We start from the raw sequence: 26,629 nt of genomic DNA on the forward strand, positions 1-26,629 counted from the left end.
GGCCATTTCCCACCCCATCCCTGTGGGGGCAGCTACAGGAGGACCACCGCTGTGGTGAGATACGACAATGATAAGAGTGTGTAGCCACCCTCCGATCAACCAGGGATAAAAATTAAAATGAAATGTATCTTCTGCTGCTTTCAATTGGGAATATGAAGAGAGAACATAAAATTGGTTAAAGGTGATTATTTTTTAAAAGATAAAGTTATCCCTTGAGTGCAGACAGGTAGAGGCTTATTTTGTATCCCCTCGGATGATACCATGTAGGCCAACACACACTGTGCCTACCTTGAGCACTGAAGAGGCATTGAGAAAGACCATTTGGAGTTAGCAAAGCCCTAGGCCAGGGAACTCAGTTCCTCCTTGAAGAGGTCTTTCATTTAGCGTAATCCTTCCTTCCTAGGTCTGTACAGAACAACATTAGAAGAACCATGTTAAGCTGAAGGAGAAGATGACTAGAAAGTTGAATAGACTAAAGTATTGCAAATTCACTTTCAATGGATAGAATAAATAAGGAATATGGGGACTGTTTTACTTCAGGTTTGTATACAGGTGAGGAGGGAGGGAGAAGGTAGATCAGTTCAGTGTGGAGAGAAACTTCGTATTACTTACTTTTTTCCTTTTCACCAAGGACCTCAGGACAGTAAATTTAGATTTTGTAATTTGCATTGAATCAGCAATCACATTATAATGAGTCTTGTCAAAAGTCGTGTTCTCCGAGAAAGACCAAGCGTTACCCCTTGTCTACCTTTTTCTTTCTGCCACATTTGTATTTGCCACTAGACTGGAAGTTCCACAAGCACAGAGACCACGTATGTCTTCTTTGACTCTGTAATCCTATCATGCCTTGCACAATGCTGGGCACATAGTAGGTGTTTGATAAATATGTTGAATGAATTAATGCTCCATCACTCTGGTTCTGCAAGAATCATAAGGCTGAAGAGCCACATTAGAAATCACATTGAAATAGGAAAAAAGGGGAAATTTCTTCTCTTCCTACACCCATAATACTGATGGATGTAGTTTACTAATAGGTTGCAAGAAGGAAGAGCCTTAGATTGGAGTGGTGGGGAGAGAAGAAAAAAGATAAGGTAGGAGTAAGCTTTTTTAAAAATTATTTTCATTGTGCTCAAAGCAAACACAAAAATTGAAAACCCAATTATTCTCAAATCTCTAAAGCAAGAAAAATTTGAGCACGTTTTAGAGTTGAGAAAAGTTCAGTAGCCAACTACAGATTGACTTCACAAATGCAGGGCATTGTGTGCACAGAGATGAAGACTCAGACATCCTATTTGCCAGGATTCTGGCCACATTGCCTCAGGTCCCTGATCTGTGCTCTGGGATCTGTGCTTTCTCTACTCAGGCAGGTTGTGATGTGTACCCCACGCTTTGTCTCCTCAAATATGCTTTCTGCATGTTAGTCTGATAATTATGGAATTCATTGTTGACTTAAAGAATCTAAACAGGTTAATTCAAGGAAATGCCCAAAGCCAGTATGAGCAGGAAAAGATATATCTGCCCATCTAGAAACGTTACACAAAACAAATTCTGAGATTCCCTGACAGTTTAAGGCAAACAACATTGCAAACTGTAAGTGGCTTCTCTTAATAGGGTGGATTATCCCTGTTTTTAAAGTCTAGTAGATGCTAAAAGTTATTCAAGAAACTGTAAGTCATTTCTTTCCTTGTTTTCATATTTTCTGTATATTCGTATTTCATATTTTCTCCAAAGGGCTGTTGTGATAAATAGTGAATCTCATTTTTTTTTCTCTTTGTTTCTTTCTGGTTCTCACTGTCTGGCAAATAGTCATCACACCCGTGGTTCACACATTATGAATACCTCACTTAATGTGAGACTTCAGAGGTTAAAATGAGAGCTTGATAAGCAGGTGTTTATTTTATAAAAGAATGGTAGAAAGTTAGAGCTAGAAGGGTTCTTAGAGATCATTCAGTGCAAACTCTCTCCTTTTTCACTTAAAGAATCTAAAGCTCAAACGTGCCCTTTGTCCCTGAGCATGCATTTGTAAGAGATCTATTTTCAAATATTTATGTCTCAAAGAGATCTTAGTCCTCAAACTCCCTGATCATTGAAAGCAAAAGAGATTGCCTTACATTTTATTTTTTTTGTTTCTCCCCTCCTCTCTTTTTTTCCTCTGTACATTTTAATATACTTCATATGCATTATGCTTCTGGGAACTCTGGAGGAAAAATAAAATAACATTGCTCCAAAACTTATTTGGTTCTGGAGTTAGCAGAAGCAGGGGGTTGGGGAAATATTCTCTGGTAGCTGGAATTCTAAGTGACGTGAAAAAGAAAAGCTATAATATTCCTGTATAACTGTGAAGTAGAGGACATACATGTCTACCGTGGAGCCTTCTGGCACCTCAGTTGAGCAGAAAGAACCCTGCCTGTCCCTGCTGTCAAGTCTACACCTGGTCAGGCCCACCCAGTCCCCTCTTAGGAGCTTGCCCGCTCACATCTGCCTCCCTCGACACCGGATGCTCTGCCTAGCCATGGGGAAATAGTGCTGAGGATGGGAGAATTTTAGCTTTCTCTCCCACCAGAAAACCAAAGATAGTGATTTATTATGTAGAATCCCCAGTTCCTTGGAGGCCACCAAATAGTGGAGCTTCTGCAGTATTTCAAAAGGATTATTGGAAATCGCACACTGATCCACCCCAGTGCTATACAGACTATAACATCAAGTTTTTTCCCTTTGGCTCGAATTACATTACCACTCAATAGGATTATCTCAGGCTTATCAGGAGCCCTGGATAGCAGTTAAATATAGCTTAGTTGCTAAAAATGAAAGAATCATTACTTAATAGATGAAAATCAGTTCCCTTGGAGGACAAGATAATATGATAAAAGGGAATTTTATGAGTATAAAAAAAGGTTTTGAAGTACTGATTTTCAACCAAAGAAAACTTTATACCAAAGGACTCTTCAGAAAGATCAAATAGAAATCCCCCTCCCCTAGGCCAGCTCTCCCCTGGTTCCATGATAAAAACTCACTGGGCAGGGCAGGGAGGTTTTCCTGTAACTGGCGTCTTGTGATCCGTGGCGGTCCCGGAGTCCTCTCTCTTCCTCCTCTATCCAGCTGTGACCCCAGAAGCTGCTCATCCATTTGGCAAAAGACACATCATCATCATCATCATCTTTGTGCTCCATGTAAAGGTGACTCAAAGTATCGGAGGCCTGTCCCTAAATCTGGCAGACAGAAATATTACCCAACAGGGCTGACTTGATGAAACCCAGTATCTACCCCCAAAGACAAAACGAGGCTGGTGTTTTCAGATGGTCTCTGATAACGGAAACCTTAAAGGAGAAAGATTTACTAAATAACCACTTCACCATCAGGCAGCCTCTGGTAATGTCTATTTATAAACTGTACAGCCCACATTCCCCTCCCCTCCCCCTGTCTTTTTAAATTGAGAGGCTTTTTAATCCTTCCATTGCTGGGGCTTGTGCCTCGCAGCCTAAGGGTGGGAAGCACAGTCCACTGCCTGGTTTTCCCTGTGCTTTGCTGCTGATGGCATGTGATGGCATCTCCAGCTGTCAATGATGATGGAGCATGACCCTCATAATATGCCTGTCAGCTCCAGGCCAACTCTGAAACGGGGCCAGTTACAAGGAACAGACTGCAGCCTGCAAGATAGCCAGCTACTGGCATGTCATATCTAGAGCGAGATACTCTCCTAATAAATAAATTTGATATTGATGTAAAATCCAGGTCCTGGGGCAAAGGGAGTAGTTTTTTTTAATTGACATATTATTTATACATGTACAAATGTAAATAATGTACAGGTACATGTAAAATGTACAAATCTTAAGTGTATAGTCTGATGAATTTTTCATACATACACCTCTCTATGACCACAGCTATGCAGGTGAAAACATGAAACATGTCCCGGATCCCAGCTGCCCCCCTCCTTCCCTCTTCCAGCCTAACCTTCCTCCAAAAGGCTAAGGCTTCTGACCTCTGTCACTATAGATTAATTTTGCCTGTTTTTGAACTTTATTTTAATGGAATTAGATAGTGTGTATAATTTTGTGTCATTTACCATTGCACTGGTGAGATTTACCCATGCTTTTATAGTGACAGTAGTTCATGCTGCATAGCATTACATTTTATGATAATTCAACTTCTAAAAGTTCAGTCTACTATTGATGGTCATTTGGAGCTATCTGGGTTGTTCCCAGTTGGGGTTATTATAAATAAAGCTGTCTTTTAGTGGGCATTTTTTTTCAAGGTAAGAAGAATATTACATTTATTGAGCCCCTACTTTGTGACAGGTATGGAGTCAAGTAGTTTACATATGCTATTTTCACTATAACAATCCTGTGCCTAGATATTTTCATCATATTTTATAGATAAGGAAACTGAGATTGAATAGATCATCATTTGCCCAAGATGAAATTACTCCTGAGCAGCAAAGCCAAGTTTGAAGCAAGGAGCATAGCAAAGTCCAGGCTGTCCCCACCATTCTGCTAGTATTCCCAGAAAATTTTTTTCCCAGAAACTTTTGGTAAATCTTGCATTTTCAAACAGAAGAATTCTTGGCCATTTTCCATATGAAAATTCTTCCTTGAGCTGTAAAAATGGGCTTAATAATTATAGCCAATGTTCCTAAAGCACTGTTCCACAATTTATGTTACTAAGGGAAAGTGACCAAAACATAAAATGGCTTGCAACATTTTTATTTCTTGCTTTATATAATGGGATGCATGCTTGTTGCTTTGTTATATTTTTATTAAAGAATGGAGGGAGGCTGGCTTCTCAATGACCCAGATGAGATAGAAAAATACCTAACTCTATGCCATCACTGTTGGTTGTCTCTGTTATTAAAGAAACCAGATAACTTCTCTTAGAAGAACAGGACCAGGTCTGTCCACAAAAACCGACTGTGGATAGACCTCTTTTCTTTTCTTTTTTAAGACAGAAGTGTCTTTTCTTCCAATTTATGAAACAAAAATAAATCTATGGGCAAGGGATGGAGAAATCAGAGCAAATAATATCTACTTATTACTTTAAAGTATTTTGGGGGAAAGAAATAAGACTTTATTTTCACCTCTTTGAGTAATATCTGTCTCTTTGGCTTCTGAACCCTTCCCTTAATGCCTTATAGACAAATATTGGAAAATGTGCAGGGGGGAAAAAAGGTTTATAATGGAGATTTATGATGAGGAATTGGTTCATGCAACTATAAAGACTGAGAAGCTCCACAATCTGCCATTTGCAAGCTGGAGATCCAAGAAAGCTAGTGGTGTAGTTCAGTCTGAGTCTAATGACCTCCAGGGGAAGGAATGGTGTAAATCCTAGTCAAGCACAGAAGAAAATGAGATGAGATATCCCAGCTCAAGCAGTGAGACAGGGGAGAAAAAAAAAGAAGTGAATTCTTCCTCTTGCCTTCTGTTCTATTCCAGCCCTCAACTGATTGTATGGTTCCCACCTACACTGAACATTTTACTTTACTGAGCCCACTGATTCAAATGTTAACCTCATCTAGAAATATCCTTACAAATATGGCAGAAATAATGTTTAGTGTGGGCACCTCCTAGCCAGTCAAGTTGACATATAAAATTAACCCCAGAGGCACTAATCCTATTCCTGACAGACCCATCTTTATAATCTATTTACCTTCTAAAGGCTCTACTCCAAATACTATCACATTAGGCTTCAACATATGAATTTTGGAGGATTAGAAACATTGAGTTCATAATAGAGTGCCTACATGACCAGTACCCAATAAAAACCCTGGGCACTAAGTCTTGAATGAGCATGTAGACAACATTTCACACATGTCACCACAATTTATTGCTGGTGGAATTAGCACATCCTATGGTATTTCATTGAAAAAGGAATTCTGGAAGCTTATTCCTAGTTTCCTTTGGACTTCACCAGATATGCCTTTCCCTTTTCTGATTTTTATTTTGTATCCTTTCAGTGTAATAAATCTTATCCACAAATATAACTATATGATGAGTCCTGTGGATATTTCTAGTAATTCCCCAAACTGGGTGTGGCAGTTGGTGTCAGAAGTGGGAGTCACTAAAACCACCCCAACTCACTGAAATATGGCTAAAGCAGTGCTTGGGAAAAGGATGATGGGTACATAATGATAAACTAGTTATCTGTGGTATGAAAAGGCAGCAGAGATGATGTCTATTGTGATAGGTAAAGATTACCTAAGGAATTTTAAAATGGTACATCCAACCCCAGGAGAATTGGCTCATTGGATGAGTTGGCTGCTTTTTGCAATGATAGCTTAAGTGAAGAGATTAAAAAGTGCAGCCTGAATGATGCCTTTGGGTTTTGTTCTCTCCTCCAGGTAGGAGGGAAAAGGGTCCAAACATTCCAAAAAAACATTTTGGGTGAGCCAAAATGTTAAGTGTTTATATTGCTCACTCCTCCAGGTGGGAGAAGAAAAGATTAAGTCAGTGCCAAGGCTGAAGCAAGCTTTAGATAAATCAGAAATAAAGGAGAGAGAAAAAACAATAGTCTATCCACTGGACAGCAGTCCCTTGCATTCCAGCTGAGATTCCTCAGTAGCTGTAATGTTAATCCTGAAAGTGCTGAGTTTACTGCTGGAGGTTTGAGTAAACTTGCAATTAAAAAAAAAAAAAGAGAGACTTTCAAAAAATGACTTTTTATTTCATGGCTATTGCTTTTAGATGCATGATGAAAACTGATATAAAATATTATATGCTTATAATTTCATACATGCTAGAGGGATTATCCCAATCAGGGGAAAGTGCCCAATCAAAGGTGTTAGTAGAATATAAATTCCTTGCTTTTTTGCTGCTGGTGGATGGGTTAAAATTTAAACTCTGAATATTTGAGTATTGAAATCTCACAACTGATTATTTTTGCTAAGATTTTTGCCTTTTGGAGCCTATGGAGAAAGATAGACAATATGAAAGGAGAGAAAATACCCACAGGAAAATATACATTTGAGTCTTAAAAGGTAGTTTTTGGTTTGCTAATAAGTTCTTGTAAAATCAGATGTCTGACCCTTAGAGGATAATGATTTTCCAGCCTAATGCACATATTTTTGAGTGGGTCAATTTGGACTTTAAGTCTGACAAGATAAAAGGGGCTTAGAAGGACTTGGAACCTCACTGTCTGGCCCTGAAGTCTCTTGACTTTGCTGCCACTAAAGAAGAAAAGTCATTGGATTTTTTTTTGGAATCCTGAATTCAGAGATCCTATTTGCCTGGACCTAATGGTAGGATGAAACCTCATAATGTCTGTGATGGACCACTTCAACCTCTGAAAGCAGACAAAGGCTCAAGAAACAGAATTCAGACCCTGGAACTATTGGAAATTTAAGACCACCCCCACCCCTGTGGGGCCATAAACTATAAAAAACATTATGGATGCTGACTGGACCACATGGGTCATTTGCAGATGCCCATGGGGAAGGGTTTGCTCTCTGATGGGACCATCTGAAACCAAGCTGCTAGTGGCTCTGTATATCTAAGGCAGGGACTAATTGCATATGAGATGATTAATCACAAGAAACCTAACTTATGACTCCTGTCAAAAGCTCCAAGCTGGGAGAGAGCATATATAGCATATAGGGAGTGGGACCTCTCCTTCCACTCCTGGCAGGTGGGATTCTCAACCCCTTCTTCCCAAGGATGTCTCACTGCTGTTGACTCCTGTTTGGATTTTTAAGTTATGTGAAATTTGCAACAATGGACTGATAACCTGATTCTACTTAACTCATCTTTCTTTTTAGTTAGGCAGTTTGATTAGTAAATATAGATGTCCTCAAACAGAGATTGATTTTTTCCAGGCTATTTACTACATACATGAGTAGGATGAAAGGCCTGGGGGTTATGTAAACATATTCTGAAAACTTGAAAATTCAGGATTTTGTTCAACCAGTCCCTGAACATGATGTGTCTTTCTTGTTGTTTATTTAAAATGTCTTTCTATGTAAATTCTTCTCTTCCTCTGTTTGAATTTGTTAAATTAATACTTAGTAAGTGGAGTGCAGGGTGTCAGATGGTGAGCTGTCGTTCAACAACAGACCACAAGAGGAATTAAAGTAATGAAATTCATTACTCACTGGTCCTGGAGGAAGTACGTGCCTTGAGGGGCCACATGGGGAGTTCAAGGCAGTGTGCAGACAGAGAGATGCAGGACCTGGGGAACATGTTTTTATTAGCCTGTGGGTAGAGTGCTTTGCGATTCCTGGGCTAAGGCCAGATTAGTCAATTCAAATCAGAACAGCAGGGTTTTGACAAGTCCCACAAAGTTCTTATCAGTTTTCTCTAAGGAGCACATAAGGGGAAGCCACTGGGAGACAAGGGAGATGGCTGAATACAAGTGCTGTTGGAGAAGTCATATCAGGACCTTATATTTCCTTGTGACTATGGGCTGCCATCTAGGGCGCGGATTTGCCTGAGGGGACTAGTGTCAGTTTCAGGTCACTGCTGGCTGCTTGACCAAACAAAATGGATGCTGAGGCTGCAAAACCACGGAGTGGCTTAGCTAAATTCTCAGCACCCTCTTTATACCAAATGCTTCCTGATGAAAGGTCTAGATGAGAATAAAAAATGATTTGGGAAAAAAAATGTGAGGTTATGATTATGGTATGAGACACACTGATTTTGTAATAACAGAAAAAAGCAAAAAGCCAGCCCCTGGGAGATGCAGGGAAAGGTGGCCATTAATGATTCGTTTTTCATAACTGCTCTGTTTTTCATAACTGCTCCTGAATGTGTGTTGCGATCCCGAGATGCTGTGAGATCTTGAATTCAAACTGGCTGCTAAGCCTATGATCACACCTAACATCGCTGACTATGACACAGCAGGAAATGTCCCCAGCCCCTACACATCCATGAAGAACACCTCTGGATGTTGTCCTCACTTAAAAGGCAGATGAACTGATGTCAAAGACAAGCAAAACTGATTGAAACTGACTGCCTTCTGGGAATCCTTCTAAAACTAAGGACTCACCTGAATTCTTTGGACTGGACAGCGAGCCCTAGGGCAGAAGGACACACAATGGAAAGCCACACTGGAGATCCTCTTAACCTGTATTCCCTAATGTATGTCCTCACTGGGGGGACTTAACAATTGCAAACTTTTTGTTTCCAAGGGCACTCTCTGGAATTGTACTTCTTGTGTGTGTACCTTAACTATCGTGGACCATCTCAGTCCTGGAAGGCATGCAGGTACGGGTCAGTGTTGTGCTGTGCTTGAATTGATGGCTCAAGCCAGGTTAAAAAGGTTAAGACAAAAACTTAAGGAGAAAGCCACCTGGCTTTTTAAGATTGACCTTTATCGTTCATGGGATTTAAGTTGGCTAACTCCAGGCCGCCTGGAGGGCACAACAAAAGTCAGTACTGCGGGTTGCTTCCACCCCTGCTGCACGGGATCTTACCGATAATAATTTTGCTCTAAAAATGTCTTAGCCAAGAGGGAGGATTTTGCAGAAAAGAGTTAACACAGCAGCCGGAGACTGCCTATCCTTAGAAAGGCCTCCTTGCAAGGTATCTGGGAACTTGGCTAGCGGTCAGTTCCCTGCAGTGATATAAAACTTCCCCTGCCTGATAAGAATGGCCTGAACTGCTTGTACAACCATGGTTTATGCCAAACAACTGCTCTTCTTCTGGAGGTCTAGAGTTTCGGTACCTGCCAGGAAGAGCATGCCTACAGGACCAGAATCCAGTAAAAGCCTTGGGTTCTGAGGCTCTTATGAGTTTCCCTGGTTGACAGCACTTAGCACATGTTGCCACAACTCATTGCTGGAGGAATTAAGCACATCATGTGGGAATCCACTGGGAAAGGACTCTTGGAAGCTTGAGACAGATTTCCTCTGGACCTCAGCTAAGTGCCTTTTCACTTCACTGATTTTGCTTTGCATCCTTTCACTGTTACAAATCTTAGCTATGAGTACAATTATATGCTGAGCCCTGTGAATCATTTTAGTGATCCACCAAAGCTGGGGGTGGTCTTTGGGACCCGAGTGCAGGAAGGAAACGGAACTCTTCAAATCTTGGGTCAAAAATTCTCCCAAAGCAACAAGATATACATTTACCTCCAAAGGAAAAGCATTTGGTCTACATTATATAAAATTAGTCCACCTGCATATTTTTCCTAATTAAGCCCATTTCTTTAAAAGTATGAGAGAAAGATGGCTCCCCACTTTGTCCCAAAGTTCTTATACAAACCTAAGGGAGTAAAGGAGCAGCAGCAGCAGGTGTCAAGTCTCAGCAGCTGGGAGGGAAGTGCTCTTCTGTCCTGTCTCGGAAGCCAGGGCTCAAGAGGCAGCCATGCTGCACCCTGAGAGCCCAGCAGCCAGCTTTCCCTGGCAGGGGCCTGGACACCTGTCTTGAGGACATGCTGCCAGGGGCACGGAACCAGAGAGAGCTGCCCTATTGACCCTGCTCTGCCTTGCCAATCCCAGTGTTTACCCAAAAATGTCAAATGACTGAGACAGCTGCAGTTTTCTAGGGGATTTTGAGTGTGCGTTTTCTTATTGTGCTTAATGTAAAAGGAACAACATTCTCTTAGAGGGTAGGAAACTTGCAATGTGCAATCAGACATCAAGGATGCCCATGTAAGCAGTGGAAATGATCTTTGGGCTGTGTAAAAATGAAATGGCTTTGCAATGCCCTGTTTTCACATTTGCTGCTTCAGAAGACTGCAATAGTGAAAAGATGTCTTTCCCTTGATTTATTTCATTCTCTCTTTATTTCCCTTTAGTTATTTCATTTCATTCTCTTTATTTCATTCTCCATAGCCTCTATATGTTGTAGTAATTTATTTTTCAGTAAAGTTTTTTTTCTTAAAACAGTTAAAGGGAAAAGGGGGCGGGTATAGCTCACTGGTAGACTACATGCTTAGCATGCACGAGGTCCTGGGTTCAATCCCTAATACCTCCATAAAAAAAAAAAAAGCAGTTAAAGGGAAGAATTATTCCTCACAACGCTTTCAAGCTTGGTCAAGACAATCTCATTCTGGAAAAGAAATGCTATATACAAAAGAACTAAGCTACTACATCTTTTTCTTTAATAGTCAAAATACATCAATGGTTTTTAGACAGTTTTCACTTGCCAGAAAGCTGTGCTTGAATACTTGAATCTGTGTGCTGTGTTCTATTTAATGTCCTCATTGTCAGAATGTTCTTTTGTAGGCAACATATCATAACGTAATCATGCATTTCCATGATTGTTTTCAACTTACACTGTGAAGTTTGCAACCCTTTCGGGTTGATTATCAAAGACAAGGATAGCTTATTGCTCAACCAAGTGTCCTAAAGCATGTACGTGAGGGTATATCATCATCATTTTTTATTCTAAAAAGCTATGTAGCTTATATTATGAAAACTATTTTAAAAATATACCACAGTTCATGTAAACAATATATGATGGAAAGAAGGTGTTTTCGGAGGATTGCCAATTAGAATAGTGGTTATATACTGGAATTTGATACAACATTGTAAAATGATTATAAATCAATAAAAAAAAGTTAAAAAAATAAAATAAAATAAAAGAATAGTGGTTATATAAATATCCAGTTACTTTGGCATTAAGCATCATTAAGTTCTGCAGGATTCTGGCTAATGTAGCCTTCATGATAGTCAAAGTTATTAGATGTTGGAATAGGTTTTTACAAAACAATAACTCATCTCTTCCACAAGAGACCTTGAAACACAGCATTCATTCTCATCTGTCAGAGATGGAATCTGTGCAGCTTTGCCTCCAGGAGTGTTATTAATTATATGACCTCTCAAGGTCTTTTTGATCCCTGAGCACCTGTTATTCTAAAACAGAATGAACACAGTCTTAAATTTTACCACTAACAAAAAACTTATCAATTCAGCTCATCAGCGTGATATATTTCAGAAAAGGCTTCCTCCCAGTTGTTAACTGCAATGTCACAGATTCTAAGGGTGGTACCTCAGCACCTGAGTCCACAAGCCTCCCCATGAGAAGTGCTCCAGAGAAGAACTGGGGGGATCAGACTCTTGTGAATCTCACTTCTAATGGGAGCAAATCTTTGCAATGTACAATACAGGAGTGGATCACCAAACATTTAAAGAAAATTGTGACAAAACACTGACGACATTTAGAAAAAGAAATTAGAAAGATTAAAGTTTAAGTCAATAAACAATGGGAAGCCTTCAGAGTAGTAAAAGGAAAAACTTTAAGGAAGCTTTAGAACAATCTTTTCTGAGGGTCAAACGCCATATACTGTTAGTATGAATATAGTCTCTCTGGAAAGAAATATGGTGACATAAAAAGCTAAGAAGCTTTAAAAAATATTCTAATCCCTTGAAATTACACTTCTGAGTATTATTAGTATATAAGTAGAGATACCTACAAAGGATATTTGTTCATCATAACATTATTTAAAATAACAATAATGTGGAAACATCTTAAAAGTACAAATGAAGATCAGGCTAATAAATTATGACATATTCATACAATGGAATTCCATGCAGCCATAAAAAAAAATGGACTTAATGACACAAAGAACTTCTCAGAATGAAATACTTGATGACAAAACCAAAATATAATATAGTGTGATGGTTAATTTTATTTATCAGTTTGGCTAAGCCACGGTGTCCAGATATTTGGTTAAACATTATTCTGGATGTTTCTTCAAGAGTGTTTTTTGGATAAGATTTTCATTTAAATCAGTGGAACTCTGAGTAAAGCAGATGTGCTCCATTATGTGTGTGGGCCTCATCCAATCAGGTGATGGCTTGAATAGAACAAAAGACTGACCTCACCTAAGCAAGAGGAAATTGTGCCAGCAGACTGCTTTTGGACTCAACTGCAATATTGCCTCCTGGGTCTCCAGCCTGTCAGCCTACCCTGTAGATTTTGGATTTGCCAGCCTCCATAATCCTGTGAGCCAATTCCTTAAATATATCTCAGGCTCAATCTCTCACTTTCTCTCTCTCTCTCTCTCTCTCTCTCTCTCTCTCTCTTTCTCTCTCTCGGTTCTTTCTCTGGAGAGCCCTAATACATATAGTTTATTAGTTATGCTCCCAAGTGTCAACTATGAATGGTGGGATTTCAGATAATTTTATTTTCTTTTTTATACTTTTCCCCGTTTCCTAAATTCTGTAAATAATCATGTATTGCTTTTATAGTCCTGAGAAGATATTATTTTTAAATGACTAGAGCACATCATACTTAACGGTGGAAGACTAAAAGCTTTCCCCCTGAGATCAGAAAAAGGCAAGAAGACCCACTCTTGCCACTCTTATTCAACATAGTATTAGAAGTTCTAGTCAGTGCAATAGGGAAGAAAAATAGGAGGGGGGGGAGGCATGTAGATTTATAAAAAAGAAATAAAACTGTCTCGATTTTTAGGTAATGATGTCTACGTATAAAACCCCAAGGAATCTAAAAAAATACTCGTAGGACCTATAAATCAGTTTCAGAAGGTCATTACATACAAGATCAACACACTCACACAAAAATTAATTGCATTTCTACATATTAACAATGAACATTTGGAAATCAAAATTAAAAACAATACCATTTATGATTGCTTCAAAGAAAATGAAATATTTAGATATAAATCTAACAAAACACACGCAGAATCTGTATACTGAAAATGACAAAATGCTGATGAAAGAAATTAAAGAAGACTAAGTAAATGGAAAGGCTTAACATATTCGTGAATTAGAAGACAATACAGTAAAGATGCCAGTTCTCCCCACATTAATTTATGACTTCATAAAAATTCCTATCAAGGTGTTTGTAGACCAGAAAAACTTATTCCAAAATTTATACGGAAATGCAAAGGACATGAAACAGTTAAACACAATGAAGAATAAACTGGGAGAATCATGCTGCACAATGTTATGGCTTACCATATATCTACAATAATGAAGACAGTGTGGTATTGTAGAGGGAGAGACACATAGACCAATGGAATAGTGAATCCAGAAATAGACCTACATATACATACTCAACTAAATTTTGAAGAGGTAGAAAAGTAACAAATGATGCTGGAGCAATTGGACATCCACAGTTTAAAAAATAACCTTGACTTATGTCTCATACTTGACACAAAAATTAACTCAAAATGGATTAAATGTAAATTGTAAAACTGAAAAGCTTTCGGGAAAAAAAAAAAGGAGAAAACATTTGAGATCAAGACCCAGGCAAAGAGTTTAGACTTGACACCAGGACTGTAATCCATAAAAGGGAAAATTGATTAGGTAGATCTCATCAAATTAGAAACCTTTTCTCTGGAAGAGACTGTTAAGAAAATGAAAAGACAAGCTGAAGACTGAGAGAAAACATTTGCAAAGCATTTATCTGACAAGGACTAGTAGCTAGACTATATAATTAACTTTCAAAATTCAACATTAAAAGAAAAACAATTTCAATTAGAAAATGAGCAGAAGACATGAAAGACATTTCATTGAAAAGGACATACAGATGGCAAATAAGCACATGAAAAGGTATTCAACGTCATGAGCCATTAGGTAAAAGCAAATTAAAACCACAATCAGATATCACTATACATCTATCAGAACAGACAAAATTTTTAAAAATTTTGTTAACATCAAATGCTGGAGAAGAAGCAGAGAAACTGGACTGCGCATATATTGCTGGTGGGAATGAAAAATACCAATGGTCACTTTGGAAAATAGTTTGCTAGTTTCTTTCAAAAATGAAAAATGTGGGTTGGGGAGGGTATAGCTCAGTGGTAGAGCATATGCTTAGCATGCACAAGGTCCTAGGTTCAATCCCCAGTACCTCCATATAAACAAATAAATCCCTAATAACCCCACCAAAATAATAAAGTAAAAAAAATTTTTAATTAAAATAAAATTTAAAAAACTAAAAATACAATACCCATAGGATTCAGCAATTGACTCTTGGACATTTCCATAGAGAAATTAAACCCTATGTTCATGCAAAAACCTGCATATAAATGAGCAGATTTGATACACAAAGCAATTTAAGACTGACCTCAAGAGAATTATGCTGAGTGAAAAAGTCCAATCTCAAAAGCATGTATACTGTGATTTTATTTATATAACATTCTTTAAAGAACAATCACAGAGATTAAGAACAGATTAGTGGTGGCCATGGGCTAGGGATTTGGGAGGGGGTGGTGTGGCTATAAAGTTTAGCATGAAGGAGCTTTGGGGTGATGGAACAGTTCTATATTTTGATTGCAGTGGTAGTTACAAGAAACTATACATGTGTTAAAACTTCACAGAACTACAACGTACACACAAATGAGTACATGTATTGCTGGTGAAATCTGAGTATGTTCTCTGGGTTATATCAATGTCAGTTTCCTGATTGTGATACTGTTCTACAGCTATGCAAGTTGTCAATATTGGAAAAGGTGAGGATGAAAGGTACCTGGACCTCCATGTACATTTATTTGTAACTTCGATAATTATTTCACTATAAAAGTAAAATGAAAACTTACTGCTACCAAGAAAAAGAAAGTTCTCTAAATGGGTAGTGACAGGATCAAATGCTTTTGAGCTATAGGTATTCTGGGAAGATAGCAATGAAGACAGCATAGCTTTTCAATCTCTCTGAACCCCCACATGAAAACCAAAAGAGCAACTGTAAATGAAATCACTCATGGACAACTCTACAACAAATATAGGTGACAAATGTCCTCCACCCCCAAGTGGAAGTTGTGGGGTCACACTACCAACAGCTAAGACCTGATAGAGTTGTCTAAGCTGAAGGGAGATGGAAGAAACAGGTCATCTATTAGACCTCTAAGAACCAGAGAACCAAAAAATAGCCAATAGTTCAGAAAGGACAAGGGACCAATTTGAAAATAGTGTTATCCTTTTATCCACAATGTTGCTGAACTATTTTGGAAGATCTAGATTACAGATTTTCTATGGAGACAACCATATTATCCATAAATAATAAAAAATCACTTCTTCCTTTCTAATATCCCTTTATTTCCCTTTTTGGTCTTATTAACATCTTCATTAACATCTAATAAACTTGAAAACCTTGGCTGGTTCTTGACTTCAAAGAGAAAGTTATTAACATTTCACTGTTAGATATGATGTTTATTTAGACTTTCAGATAATTTCTACCAAGATTCTGTAATGAAAATGTTTTTTCTAATTGCATCATAAGTAAATATGGCAAAATACAACATACATTAAATCTTGGTAGAAGATTGTGGTAGATTAAAAATAATTCAACTTTTTGCTACTTCTTCCTTTGAGAGTTGGAGCCTAATTCACTTCCCCATGAATCTGTACTGGCCTTAGTAACATGCCTGACCCAAAGAAGGTGGTAGAAGTGATGTTTTGGAAAGCTTTGCAGCTTCTGCTGGGGACTCCTAGGACTCTGTCTCCCAAAACCCTGAGCTGCCACATAAGTCTGATTACCCTGACTGCTATGATGGAAAGGCCACAAGAAGGTGCTCTGTTGATAGTCTCAAATGAGTCCATCTTCAAGCTAACTTCATCAAGGTGTCAGATCCTGACTGAAGCCACCTTGAATCCCCCAGACCAGCCCATCCGCCAGGAGAGTAAACTCTGTTGACACCATCAGAAGAGAAAAGTCAATCAAGCCTTGCCCAAATTCCTGAGTAACAAAATTGTGAGATGTAATAAATTAGTTGTTTTAAACCACTACCACTTGGGAAAGTTTGTTAAGCAGCAGCAGATTACTGGAACATGTGTACAGAAACTATTTTTATGGTTTTAAATTTTTTTCCAAATTTTCTTTAATGAAATTGAGCCTCTTCCTCATTATTGGAAGTGAGGCTATTTGCCACTGGTTAGGAAAAACAACAAAAGGTAAAAATAGGCAAGCATAGCCTAGAGGATCTCCGGTTCCATGCTAGACCAATGCTAGGACCAGGTCTGCATAACCAGGACTACTAATCTTTAGGAATGAATTAGAAAATGGGTGGATACTCCCCTGCAGGCCCTTCACTTAGGGATGGACCAGCATCTTCATGCAAATCAGAAAAAGGAATACATTTCTCTGGGCAGACCCAGCCTGACAAAAGACTGTGATGTACGAAGCGTAGGCTGGACCTCAGCCCCCACTTCCCCCAACATCCTTGTGCAGGGCACAATTAGTATAACCTACGTGTATTATCTTTATATAAAGTACAAAGTAACGTTTCTACATTTGCAAGTGAAAAATTCTTGTGGGTGGCAATGAGCTAAGTTGATGAGGATGGAAAGATCTTAGGACTCTGTGTGAGTGGGCAGAAAGGTGGCAAATGAGTACATAAAGTATACATATGAGCTCACAGTCACAGGTAAGGAGAGGGATTTAGGGTTATTGTCGATTGTTCCCTGAAGATAATGCAGAGGCTTCTTCTAACAGCAAAAAGACAACCACTTGAATCATTAAAATGACATTCCCCCTGAGAAGCAAAGTAGTATCACCCACTTGACTGATGCTTTGATGGAAGCTGAATAAGGCAGAAACCATTAGAAGAAAGATTTGAGAAAAATTAACAGCATGAGGGCCTGGAAGAAACAGGGACTTCTATATATCATGAGTGGGATACGAAGGACAAACCAAAGCAGGTCCCGGTGGAAGCAGCTGCAGTGGCTGAGGTGGCAGCAGTGACTACAGCATGCTTGGGACTAGGCACTAGTAGCTATGATGAGGGTGGTGAGGGCAGCAGTAGCAGCAGTTCAGTTGGTTTCCCAGCTGATACAGTGGTATTGGACAGCAATGGTGGCACGAGACCATTAATGTTGGCAATAGGAATGGAGATAAAGCAACAGTCAGGAAATTGTCAAACAAATTCTTCGTGAACTCTTTATTCAGCCTTGACCACTTTTCAGGGACCATGTTGGGTAGAGAAATAAATGTTAACAAACACTCATTATATGCCCAGCCCCCTAATAGATGTTAGAATACAAAGATGGCTAGAACATGGTCCCCACCCTTCAAGGACCCAAAATTAAGTATGGGGAGTATACACGAGAACAAATAATTATGATAATGTGGTCATTATAGGGACAAGATGTAAACTTCCATAATAGTCCAATGCAAAGAGAAAAAACATATTCCTTTGCTCTGACACAGCATTTAAGCGGGCATTGTGTCAGGCACTATCCAAGTTACAAGATTAATCAGACATAGATCCTGATCTCGGATGCTTATTTTCTCATAGATGAGGTAGGACAAGTATAATTCTGTAAAACAAAGACTATCCAAGCTACATCTTTCTTTGCTTAGAAATCTCCTCTGCTAAATATCCAATTTCATCATTCATAAGTTCTACCTTCTGTAAAACATGAGAACACAATTCAATGAAGTTTTTTCACACTGTGTCACAAGCATCACTTCCCTCCAACTTCCAATCTTCATTTCCACCTATGATCTCAGTGGAATGGCCTTTAATATCCACATTTCTAGCAACATTCTGTTAATTAATTATTCATGTATTTCTGTAACATAGAAGTGTTGTCTCCTGCTCACTACTTTTCTTTCTGATACCTCACCAGAGTTACCTTTAATGTCCTTGTATCTATCAACAGCGTCTTCACAGCAATCTCAGCTTTTTCCAGTTTTGTCTCAAAACTCTTCCAGCCTCTATCCATCATGTAGTTCCAAAGCCACTTTCACATTTTTTAGGTATTCCAACAAATAAATAAAAGTTTCTTTTAAAAAACCTTAAATGTTTTAGTTCCTACCAAGTTTGTAATTACCAGCATTCCACAATCCTCTGTGAGGTTGCAGAAAACTAAAATTTTAGGAAAGAAAAATCCTAACTCTGTTATGAAAAGGCAAGGGAAAAATTATGTTCAAGGAAAGACTTGCTTTTGGGGGGTGGGAATCAGGAAGGGAGAGAAGCCATTGCCTGCAACAATCACTATTTGATCTAACCAATTCTATTGCTATTATTTTTAGCTCATCTTTTTAGCCTGTTGCTAAGGAACCCTATTGCCTGAAAGCAATTAACTAGTAGAAACCCACGTGAAGCAAGAGAAAAGTAATGATCTTGAAACTTTCAAATTAGGCCATCCTAATTTATTCTATTTTGGTGCTATTTAATAAATTATCTCTTCTCAATCTTTACGTAGCGCTATTGCGATGTTGAAAATCCTGTTTACCCAAAACCAAAATAATCGCTTATGTATTTTTAATACAAGAGTTCCCAGATCAGCATATCTGAAATGGAGAGCGCTCATAGTTCTGAATTCTAATTTTATTAGTACTTGTCTTTTCTTCTTGAAAATACTGTGAATTTTAAACAATTTCTTGAAGGGGAAATTTTCGTATTTTAAGAGATCTGTTGCAGAACATGGGTAAAGGACTCGACAAAGCTAGAGATACATGAAAGCTTTGAACTGAAATTCCGACTTGGGAATGTGGCAAGAGGGCTAAAACATCTAGTGCAAAGTAAGAATGACACCGGGAGGATCAGAGCACTGGGGAGGGCGCGGATGCTCCAGGGAGCGAGGTGTGGGCTGGGGTGTCAGCTGAATCCAATACGACACAAATACTTATAGGAAAGGTGGGAACTCTGGGTCTTCGCATTTCTACCCCCTCAGCTGGAGAATCTCGTAACAACACACAGACGTCATCGCCTTCGTAAATGGTGCAGATGGTGAGTCGCAGGCACCCGGTTCAAGCCGTTTCGACTGGAGCCTACCTAGATTTGCCCGTTTCCTACTCTGATTTCTGCAGTCTGCGTTTGCCCTCAATAACCTCAAGGTCGTCCAAACTAAAATCTGGCCATGGTAGAGCTAAGAAGATCAGTGATACAGCAGGCTATCTTCAAGCTTTGGGTTCTTTCATTACACATTTGAAAAAGTTCTTCCAATCCGTTGGTTTTCCCAGACACGCGGATAGACAACAGAGCAAGAGCTAGCCAACCGCCGGACTCTAAGGAGCGCCAACGTGGCTGTAACGGGAAAACGAGGGTTCCAAATTCCACCAATCAACCGTACAGCTCCGCCCACGCCCCGCCCATCACTCCTGCCAGCCAATAACCTTCACAAGTCTGCCGCCACTCCCGCCCATTCTTAGGGCCGCTTCCGAGCCTCTTCCTCTGCTCCGCTTCGCATAACGCTGTAAACCCGCTGTATACGCGCCCCTCTCCGCTTTCAGAGGGCCCTCTGCCCTTCTTTACTGAAGGCGTAGGGAACGGCATAGGCTACCACTGGAGCCAAGACCACTGAAGTTAGTCACAAACAGCAGCGGAGCGAAAGGAAAGAGAAAGGGCCGCCCAGAACGTTCACCTCACGCCCAGTTTACCTTGACCCGGAAGTGATTCTCCACTCCACTACACTCCTCTTCTTCCCCTTCCTCCTCCTCCTCCTCCCCTCAGTTGAGAAAGGAAGAGAAGGACGGCCAGGGCTGGCCCGGCATGCTTTGGGCTTCCGGTGACCTCTGGCCCTTTTCTGTCGTCCGCTCCTGCTACCTAGCGTGCTTGCTTGCTCGCTGCTTTCCTTTCTTGCGTCCCTCCGGTTTTCCTTCTCACGCTACTTGGTGACTGTGGCGCCCGCGACCACCAGGGAGGCGGTGGCGGAGGACACTCGTCATGGCCGCCTCTAAGCCTGTGGAGGCGGCAGTGGTCGCAGCGGCTGTTCCCGGCTCCGGCAGTGGGGTGGGCGGCGGCAGTGCGACTGCGGGCTCGGGCACGGGGGGCCTGCCGCGATGGCAGCTGGCGCTGGCAGTCGGGGCGCCCCTGCTGCTGGGCGCGGGTGCCATGTACCTATGGAGCCGGCAGCGGCGGCGCCGGGAGACCGGAGGCCGGGGCGACGCCGGCGGCCTGAAACGCAACAGTGAACGGAAGACTCCGGAGGGCAGGGCCAGTCCGGCCCCGGGCAGCGGACACCCCGAAGGCCCCGGTGCTCACCTGGAAATGGTGAGAAGCAGGCCTGGGCCTTGGAGGTGAAACCAGGCGGGTGCAGCCTTTCTTTGACGGGTTATGCCGGTCAGGGGGCTTCCGGTCAGACGGAAGCTTCTTAGCGGCAACACATGAGTTTAGGGAAACTCATTTCTGGCTGCCTTTATGGGAAATGGAGGAGCCTGAGGGCATAGGTTAGCGGCATTCGTTGACAGTTTCCTTTTGGTTTCAGAAAAATAACTTTCTTCTCGGTGACACAGCATTTATCCCTAGCGTTGTGGGTAAGGGGGACATCGGCAAATGTGATGATTGTGTTTAATTAAAGCCAGATTCCCTTAACGATAGGTACGTTGTGATATGAATTACATGGGTGATTTCCAAGGCCTAGAACTTAATCAGTGATAACCCTTTAATAACGAGCCACTCCCCCTTTTTGAAGTGTTTTAGGGTGGGGGATAGGTACAGTGACTATTGGTTGACGAAGAGTAAAATGGTGTGCAGTGGCATTTATTTCATCTGTAGGAGTGAGTTCCTAAACTTTTGGGGTAGAAGCATCTTAAATTCATTTAAAAAAAATTTTTTACCTGGAAATTTACATGACCAAGCCTGACATGCATGAAACAGATTCTCTGATGTTAAGCCAAGCATTTGAGTATCTGGTGAACTGCTTTGTATGGCTTTGTTGAAGTGACTATTAAATCCTTTTGGTATCTGACAGCTGTGGGGACAGTTTGCTTGGCTGCATTTAACAATACTGGGATGAGATGAGTTGGGGAGGAGGATTTTATCTGAGTCTGGCATTGTACAGTGGCAGTTACAGAGCAAAGGTAACCTTTGGTCAAATAACTCCCAGTTACATACATTTGCAAGTTATGTTCACATTTTACTGTTCAGATTGAAGACATGTTTTTACTTAAGTAGTCAAACTGACTTTAAAGGAACTTTGATGTGAGAGGTAACTGTCTTAGTTTAGTGCATACTGTATATATCAGGCATTGTGCTAGGCACTGAGAGGGCCAGATGATCTTTCTAATGGGAGAGGAAAATACTGCTTACAAGAAAAAATAAAGATTCAGTATGAGTATGCTGAAAGAACCCATGGACTGTGAGAACTAGGAGATGTGTGCTTTATATTGGGCCCTCCAGCATAGTTGGAAGTCATTTTATCTCTCTGACATTACTGTCATCTCTATAGAATAAGAGAGTTAAAATATTAGATCTCTAACATTTCTTCCAGCCCTAAAAGTTGGTAATTAATGAGTGCTGTTAATGAGAATGATAATCAAGACGATTCTTAGAATTAGTCATTTGTCTTATCATTTTCATATTTCTGAAATTCTCTGGTCATTTCCCATTTCATTTGTTAATTTAATTTTCACAGAAGAATAGTGGGTGAATGAGAAATACATAAAAGTTCTCCATTCTATAATAATCACCAAAAATAAAGATAAATTCTGTAAATAACACTAGGTACTACCACCTTCATTTGTTTGACATTTGATAGAAGTCAGCAAATTATCTTTCAGATTTTAGATTTCCTGAAATCCCATTATCAGTTTTTTAGCGTTGTCTAGGTCAACACTGATGATTTTTAAATTTCATGGTGTTTTGTTTTATCAGAACACTTTTTTTATTCACCTGACTGCTGTTAAAAATTAGACTTTACGATTGACTTCTCTGTATAACCTGAACTTCTTTAAAATGGTTACTTTTGATCCAGAATAAAACTGAGGAAAACATTTGACATACTGTTCTCCTTGTGGAATTTGTGGGGTTGTACCTGTAATCTTGTTTTGAATTACTAGACGATACTTTAGTAAAGCAGCAGTAAGAATGTCTTTGCCATTTTTTTAATGGAAAATTTGTATTTTAACTCATGGTAACTAGTGAATTCTGAAAGACAATTTTTTTGGTCTCTTTTATAGTCTAATCCATAGATTTATTATTAGGCTGTCTAAATATAGCTGACCACAAACTGTAATTTATTATTATCTGTGGTTGGAGAAATTGCTTTATATTTGAATAGCACCTTTAAATTGTCAACCTCAGTGGGTTTTATAAATAAGGAAGCATTTGTTTGAACTGATGGAAAACCTGGGAGAATCCTGATGCCCTCACTGTTCTTTCTCCACCTGAACAATAGATGTAATTTTTAAGGGAATGAAGGAATGGATGAGTATTATCAGTTCAGGGTCCACTATCAGTGAATAAAATGGAAAATCGGTGGTTATTGTCTGTTGGCTTATGTTTGCCTTAATATAAAATGAACCAATAAAATTACTGGGCTTCTATCCATTGGGTGTGAGATTTTCATATGCAGGCAGACTATATCCAGTTATCTTTTTTCTGGAATAGCAAAAACTTGTAAAGTAAAAGCAAAAATTCATATTTTTGTTTCATTAATGGGAATTTTAGGATTTCACTAAAGAAAGACGTCTAGTTACAGTTGATAGCATCTGAGATTGAGATATTTAAAATATTAAGTCATACTCCATTTGTGGTCATTGTAAAATCTATCATGATGTGCCATTTTGCGTCTTTTTTTTTTTTTTTTTTTTTTGAAAACTTGAAGATTACAGGTTTTCAAAGTTGATAAGTTTCTTTGTCAATCGGGCTTCTCAATCTCTGGGCCAGAGTTATCACAAGGGATCACCACATACACACCAAGCATGGTATCTGGCTGCATAAATGTCTTAGGTATTTCTTTTTTTAAACAAACAGTGATAATTTTTATATAATTTATTTATTATTGACTTTATAGTAGTGTTTTATCCAATTGTTTTTAATTTGATGATTTAAAAAACCAGTTGTTCGAGTGTTTTTAATGTTACACAGGCATTATCCTAACATGAAATTGTTGGGAACCACTAATCTTAAGACAGTGCTCTAGACTAGGAAGGGAGAAATGTACCTAAACATTTTAATAAAAGGATCAAAGACAGAGCAACCTGTTATAAATATGAAATGAAGTAATTCTCTCCCCAAATGATCTGTTTCTAGTCATTTTTGAAAACTCAGTGTCACTAGTGACATTCTTATATAATTATGTCCAGTGAGCACCTTTCAGTCTTTATCTTACTTGATCCTTATCGATATTTCACATTGTCTTCTCTTAATTTCATGATTTTTCCTTTGGCTTCTGAGACACTGCTTTCTCCTGATTTTCTTTGCTTTTTTTTAAACTTCCTGATACCTCCCTTGCTGATTGTTCTCAGTCTCCTTTCCAGGTTCCTTTTGGCGACCTTCATGTTTCTGTCATAGGCATTCTTATGTTCCATAAGATGCTTCACTGCATGCTTGCTTGCTTGCCCTCCAGCTTCACTTAACATTTATATACCGATGGCCCCCTAATTTCTTGTTTATAGTCCAGACCTCTCAAAGGCCCAAATTTAAAGGAAATCTTTACCTCATTACCTTACAAGTATTTCACACCAGACTTCTGTTTTTCTTGAGAATACTCCTTATCAGTTAGTGTGAGTCATCTAAGTAGTTTCCCAAGCCAGAAACTTGGATATCATCCCTTACTTTTTATTATCATGTTCTCCATCTCCAACCTAGAAAAAGATCCAAAAAGTTCTGCTTCTTAAATATTTGACTACTATTCCATTCCCACTGCTATTTATTTCCTGACTGAATAACTGACACTCTTGTTACTGTCTTCCTCCAATCCATTTAGTCACTACTAGAGTAAATCCAGAGTCCCATGCTTAAAATCATTAACTGGTGTTCATTGCTCACATGATAAAGTTCAAACTCATCATGTTTTAAGACCCTCCGTGATCTTGATCTTGCTCGCCTCTTCAGCTTCATCTCTTGCCACTTCCTCTCGTTTCTTGCCTTTGGATGTTCTGAAACACTGCCCAGTACCCCACCTTCTCATCCTTCAAGTCACAACATATAGGTCATTTCACTTTTTCTGAAAGCCTTTACCCAAGCTTACTGCTATTTGATTACATAACTCTGAACTTTTCTATTCCATAGCAGTTATTGCATGGTACTAGAGTTGTTTATTCTTGTCATTTCCTTCTAAACTTGAATTTGTGAAGACTGGGACTGACAGGTCCATTTCTCAGAACCTGACACATAGCAGGTGTTGAATGAATGAACCAATGAAGCTTCGTTCTTTGACATTGTTTAAAGATTCCCACAATTTGAATATTTTCTTCAAAATTTCCAGCTTTTCATGTGTATTTACCAGTTTATCCCAGAAATTGGTAAGACAGTCTTACACCTCAATTAGGCATTCTTTTTATAAATCACTTGATTTTTGTGTGAACTACAACCATAATCCTGCAGAAACAGCATTTTTACAAGTAGGTTCTCTTTAGGTAAAGAGTGCTCTGTATCGTGATTTAGTAGGTGGAGTTGGTTTTAGATTTTTTAAATTCCAGGACATAATATGGGAAAGAATCTTTTTTTTACCCTAGATTTGATTCATATGAAAGTAACAATAGAGTATTGAAAGTAGAGTATTGAAAGATTGTTTCTCATGTGGTAAATGTTCCAGAGTTGGTTGCTACTTCTGTAAAACTGGGATTCAAAATTTAAAATATGCTTTCGGAATTTGGTAAATTTAAGGGAATAAAATGAAGAGAAACATTATGGAACCACTTCATGTATATTTTAACTGGATATAAATATGTAATTATGTTAGTAATACAGTAGTTCCCTCTTATCCACTGTTACACTTTCTGCAGTTCCAGTTACCCACAGTCAACCATGGCCTGAAAAAATGAAATGGAGAATTCCAGAAAAAGTTAATAAATTTTAAGTTATGCACTGTTTTGAGTAGCAAGATGATGTCTCACACAGTCCTCCCTCCTGCCCTGGATGTGAATCATCCCTTTCTCCAGTGTATCCCATCCATTAGTCACTTGGTAGCTCTCAGATCGACTGTTGCACTACTAACCCTTATTTTACTTAATTTACTTAATATTGTTATAATTGTTCTATTTTATTATTACTGTCGCTTTTAATCTCTTATTGTGCTTAATTTATAAATTAAACTCTATCTTTGGCATGTATGTATAGGAAAAAATGTACATGTAGGGTTTGATACTATTCACAGTTCCATGCATTCACTGGGGGTCTTTGAACATATTCCCTGCAAGTAAAGGGGAGACTACTGTACCTATTTTGTTTCCTTACACATGGATTAGTGTGCCTGATTCTAGCTCATTTTCTTTCACAGTGACTGTATGTATGAGATCATCAGAATATTTTATAAATACTTGCTAAGAATTTACAGTGATTCTTTATTGCCAAATATTTGTCATTGAAGACTTTCTATAATGTAGTCATGTTACTGTCACAAGATTTGCTTAGAGACTTGTTCCTGGTCTCCTGAATTTCTTGTGTGTGTGTTGTGTGTACTAAGTAACCTTTTGGGGGTTGCTTTTCCTCCTTGGAGTATTTTCCTGACTGTCCTTTGTTAGTCATTTTCGTTCCAGAGTAGATTCTTGTAAGTAAACTTCATTGAAGTAATCTTGACTGATGAGTCAAACCCTGACTGTTTTCTTATTTGTATTCTATTAAATTTACCAGGATTATACCTTACCTGTTGCTTTGGTTTTAAAATGTAATTTGTTTCCAGAGTAGATTTACCTCTGTAGGAGGTGTAGGGGACAGGTTCTTAGGTTTTACCTCTTGTTTGACAAGTTTCACACAACAGTTGGTTGTAGAGAAGACATACATATTTACTATGTTTCTCATTGTTTCCTTTTAGGTTTATTGCCTGAGTTACTTGTTTTTAGTTCTTGTGTCTTACCCAGATAGTTTTGTATGTAAGTGTATATACAGTTGCTACTCTTTGAACTAA

The 26,629-nt window shown here is 39.1% G+C and overlaps 2 protein-coding genes across 4 annotated transcripts in view; one reads left to right on the plus strand and one right to left on the minus strand.

Moving 5' to 3' along the window:
- Positions 1-20,319, minus strand: part of LNP1 (leukemia NUP98 fusion partner 1) — a 31,356-nt gene extending 11,037 nt beyond the window's left edge. For 2 of the 3 annotated variants that reach the window (XM_010978468.3, XM_031456957.2), the window contains exons 1-2: positions 20,217-20,319; positions 3,015-3,209 (exon numbers count right to left, since the gene is read on the minus strand). In XM_010978468.3, the coding sequence (XP_010976770.2) occupies positions 3,015-3,170 (156 nt within the window). In that variant the 5' untranslated portion in view covers positions 3,171-3,209; positions 20,217-20,319. Of the gene's footprint in view, positions 1-3,014; positions 3,381-20,216 lie in introns of those variants that run through there. The other variant, XM_010978467.3, reaches the window with a different exon arrangement.
- TOMM70 (translocase of outer mitochondrial membrane 70) overlaps positions 20,279-26,629 on the plus strand; it is a 31,304-nt gene continuing 24,953 nt past the window's right edge. The window contains exon 1 of the mRNA XM_010978466.3: positions 20,279-20,829. Coding sequence (XP_010976768.1) covers positions 20,503-20,829 — 327 coding nt within the window. The 5' untranslated portion in view covers positions 20,279-20,502. The remainder of the gene's footprint in view (positions 20,830-26,629) is intronic.

Source organism: Camelus dromedarius, chromosome 2, assembly GCF_036321535.1.
Source record: "Camelus dromedarius isolate mCamDro1 chromosome 2, mCamDro1.pat, whole genome shotgun sequence".
Lineage (NCBI taxonomy): Eukaryota > Metazoa > Chordata > Mammalia > Artiodactyla > Camelidae > Camelus > Camelus dromedarius.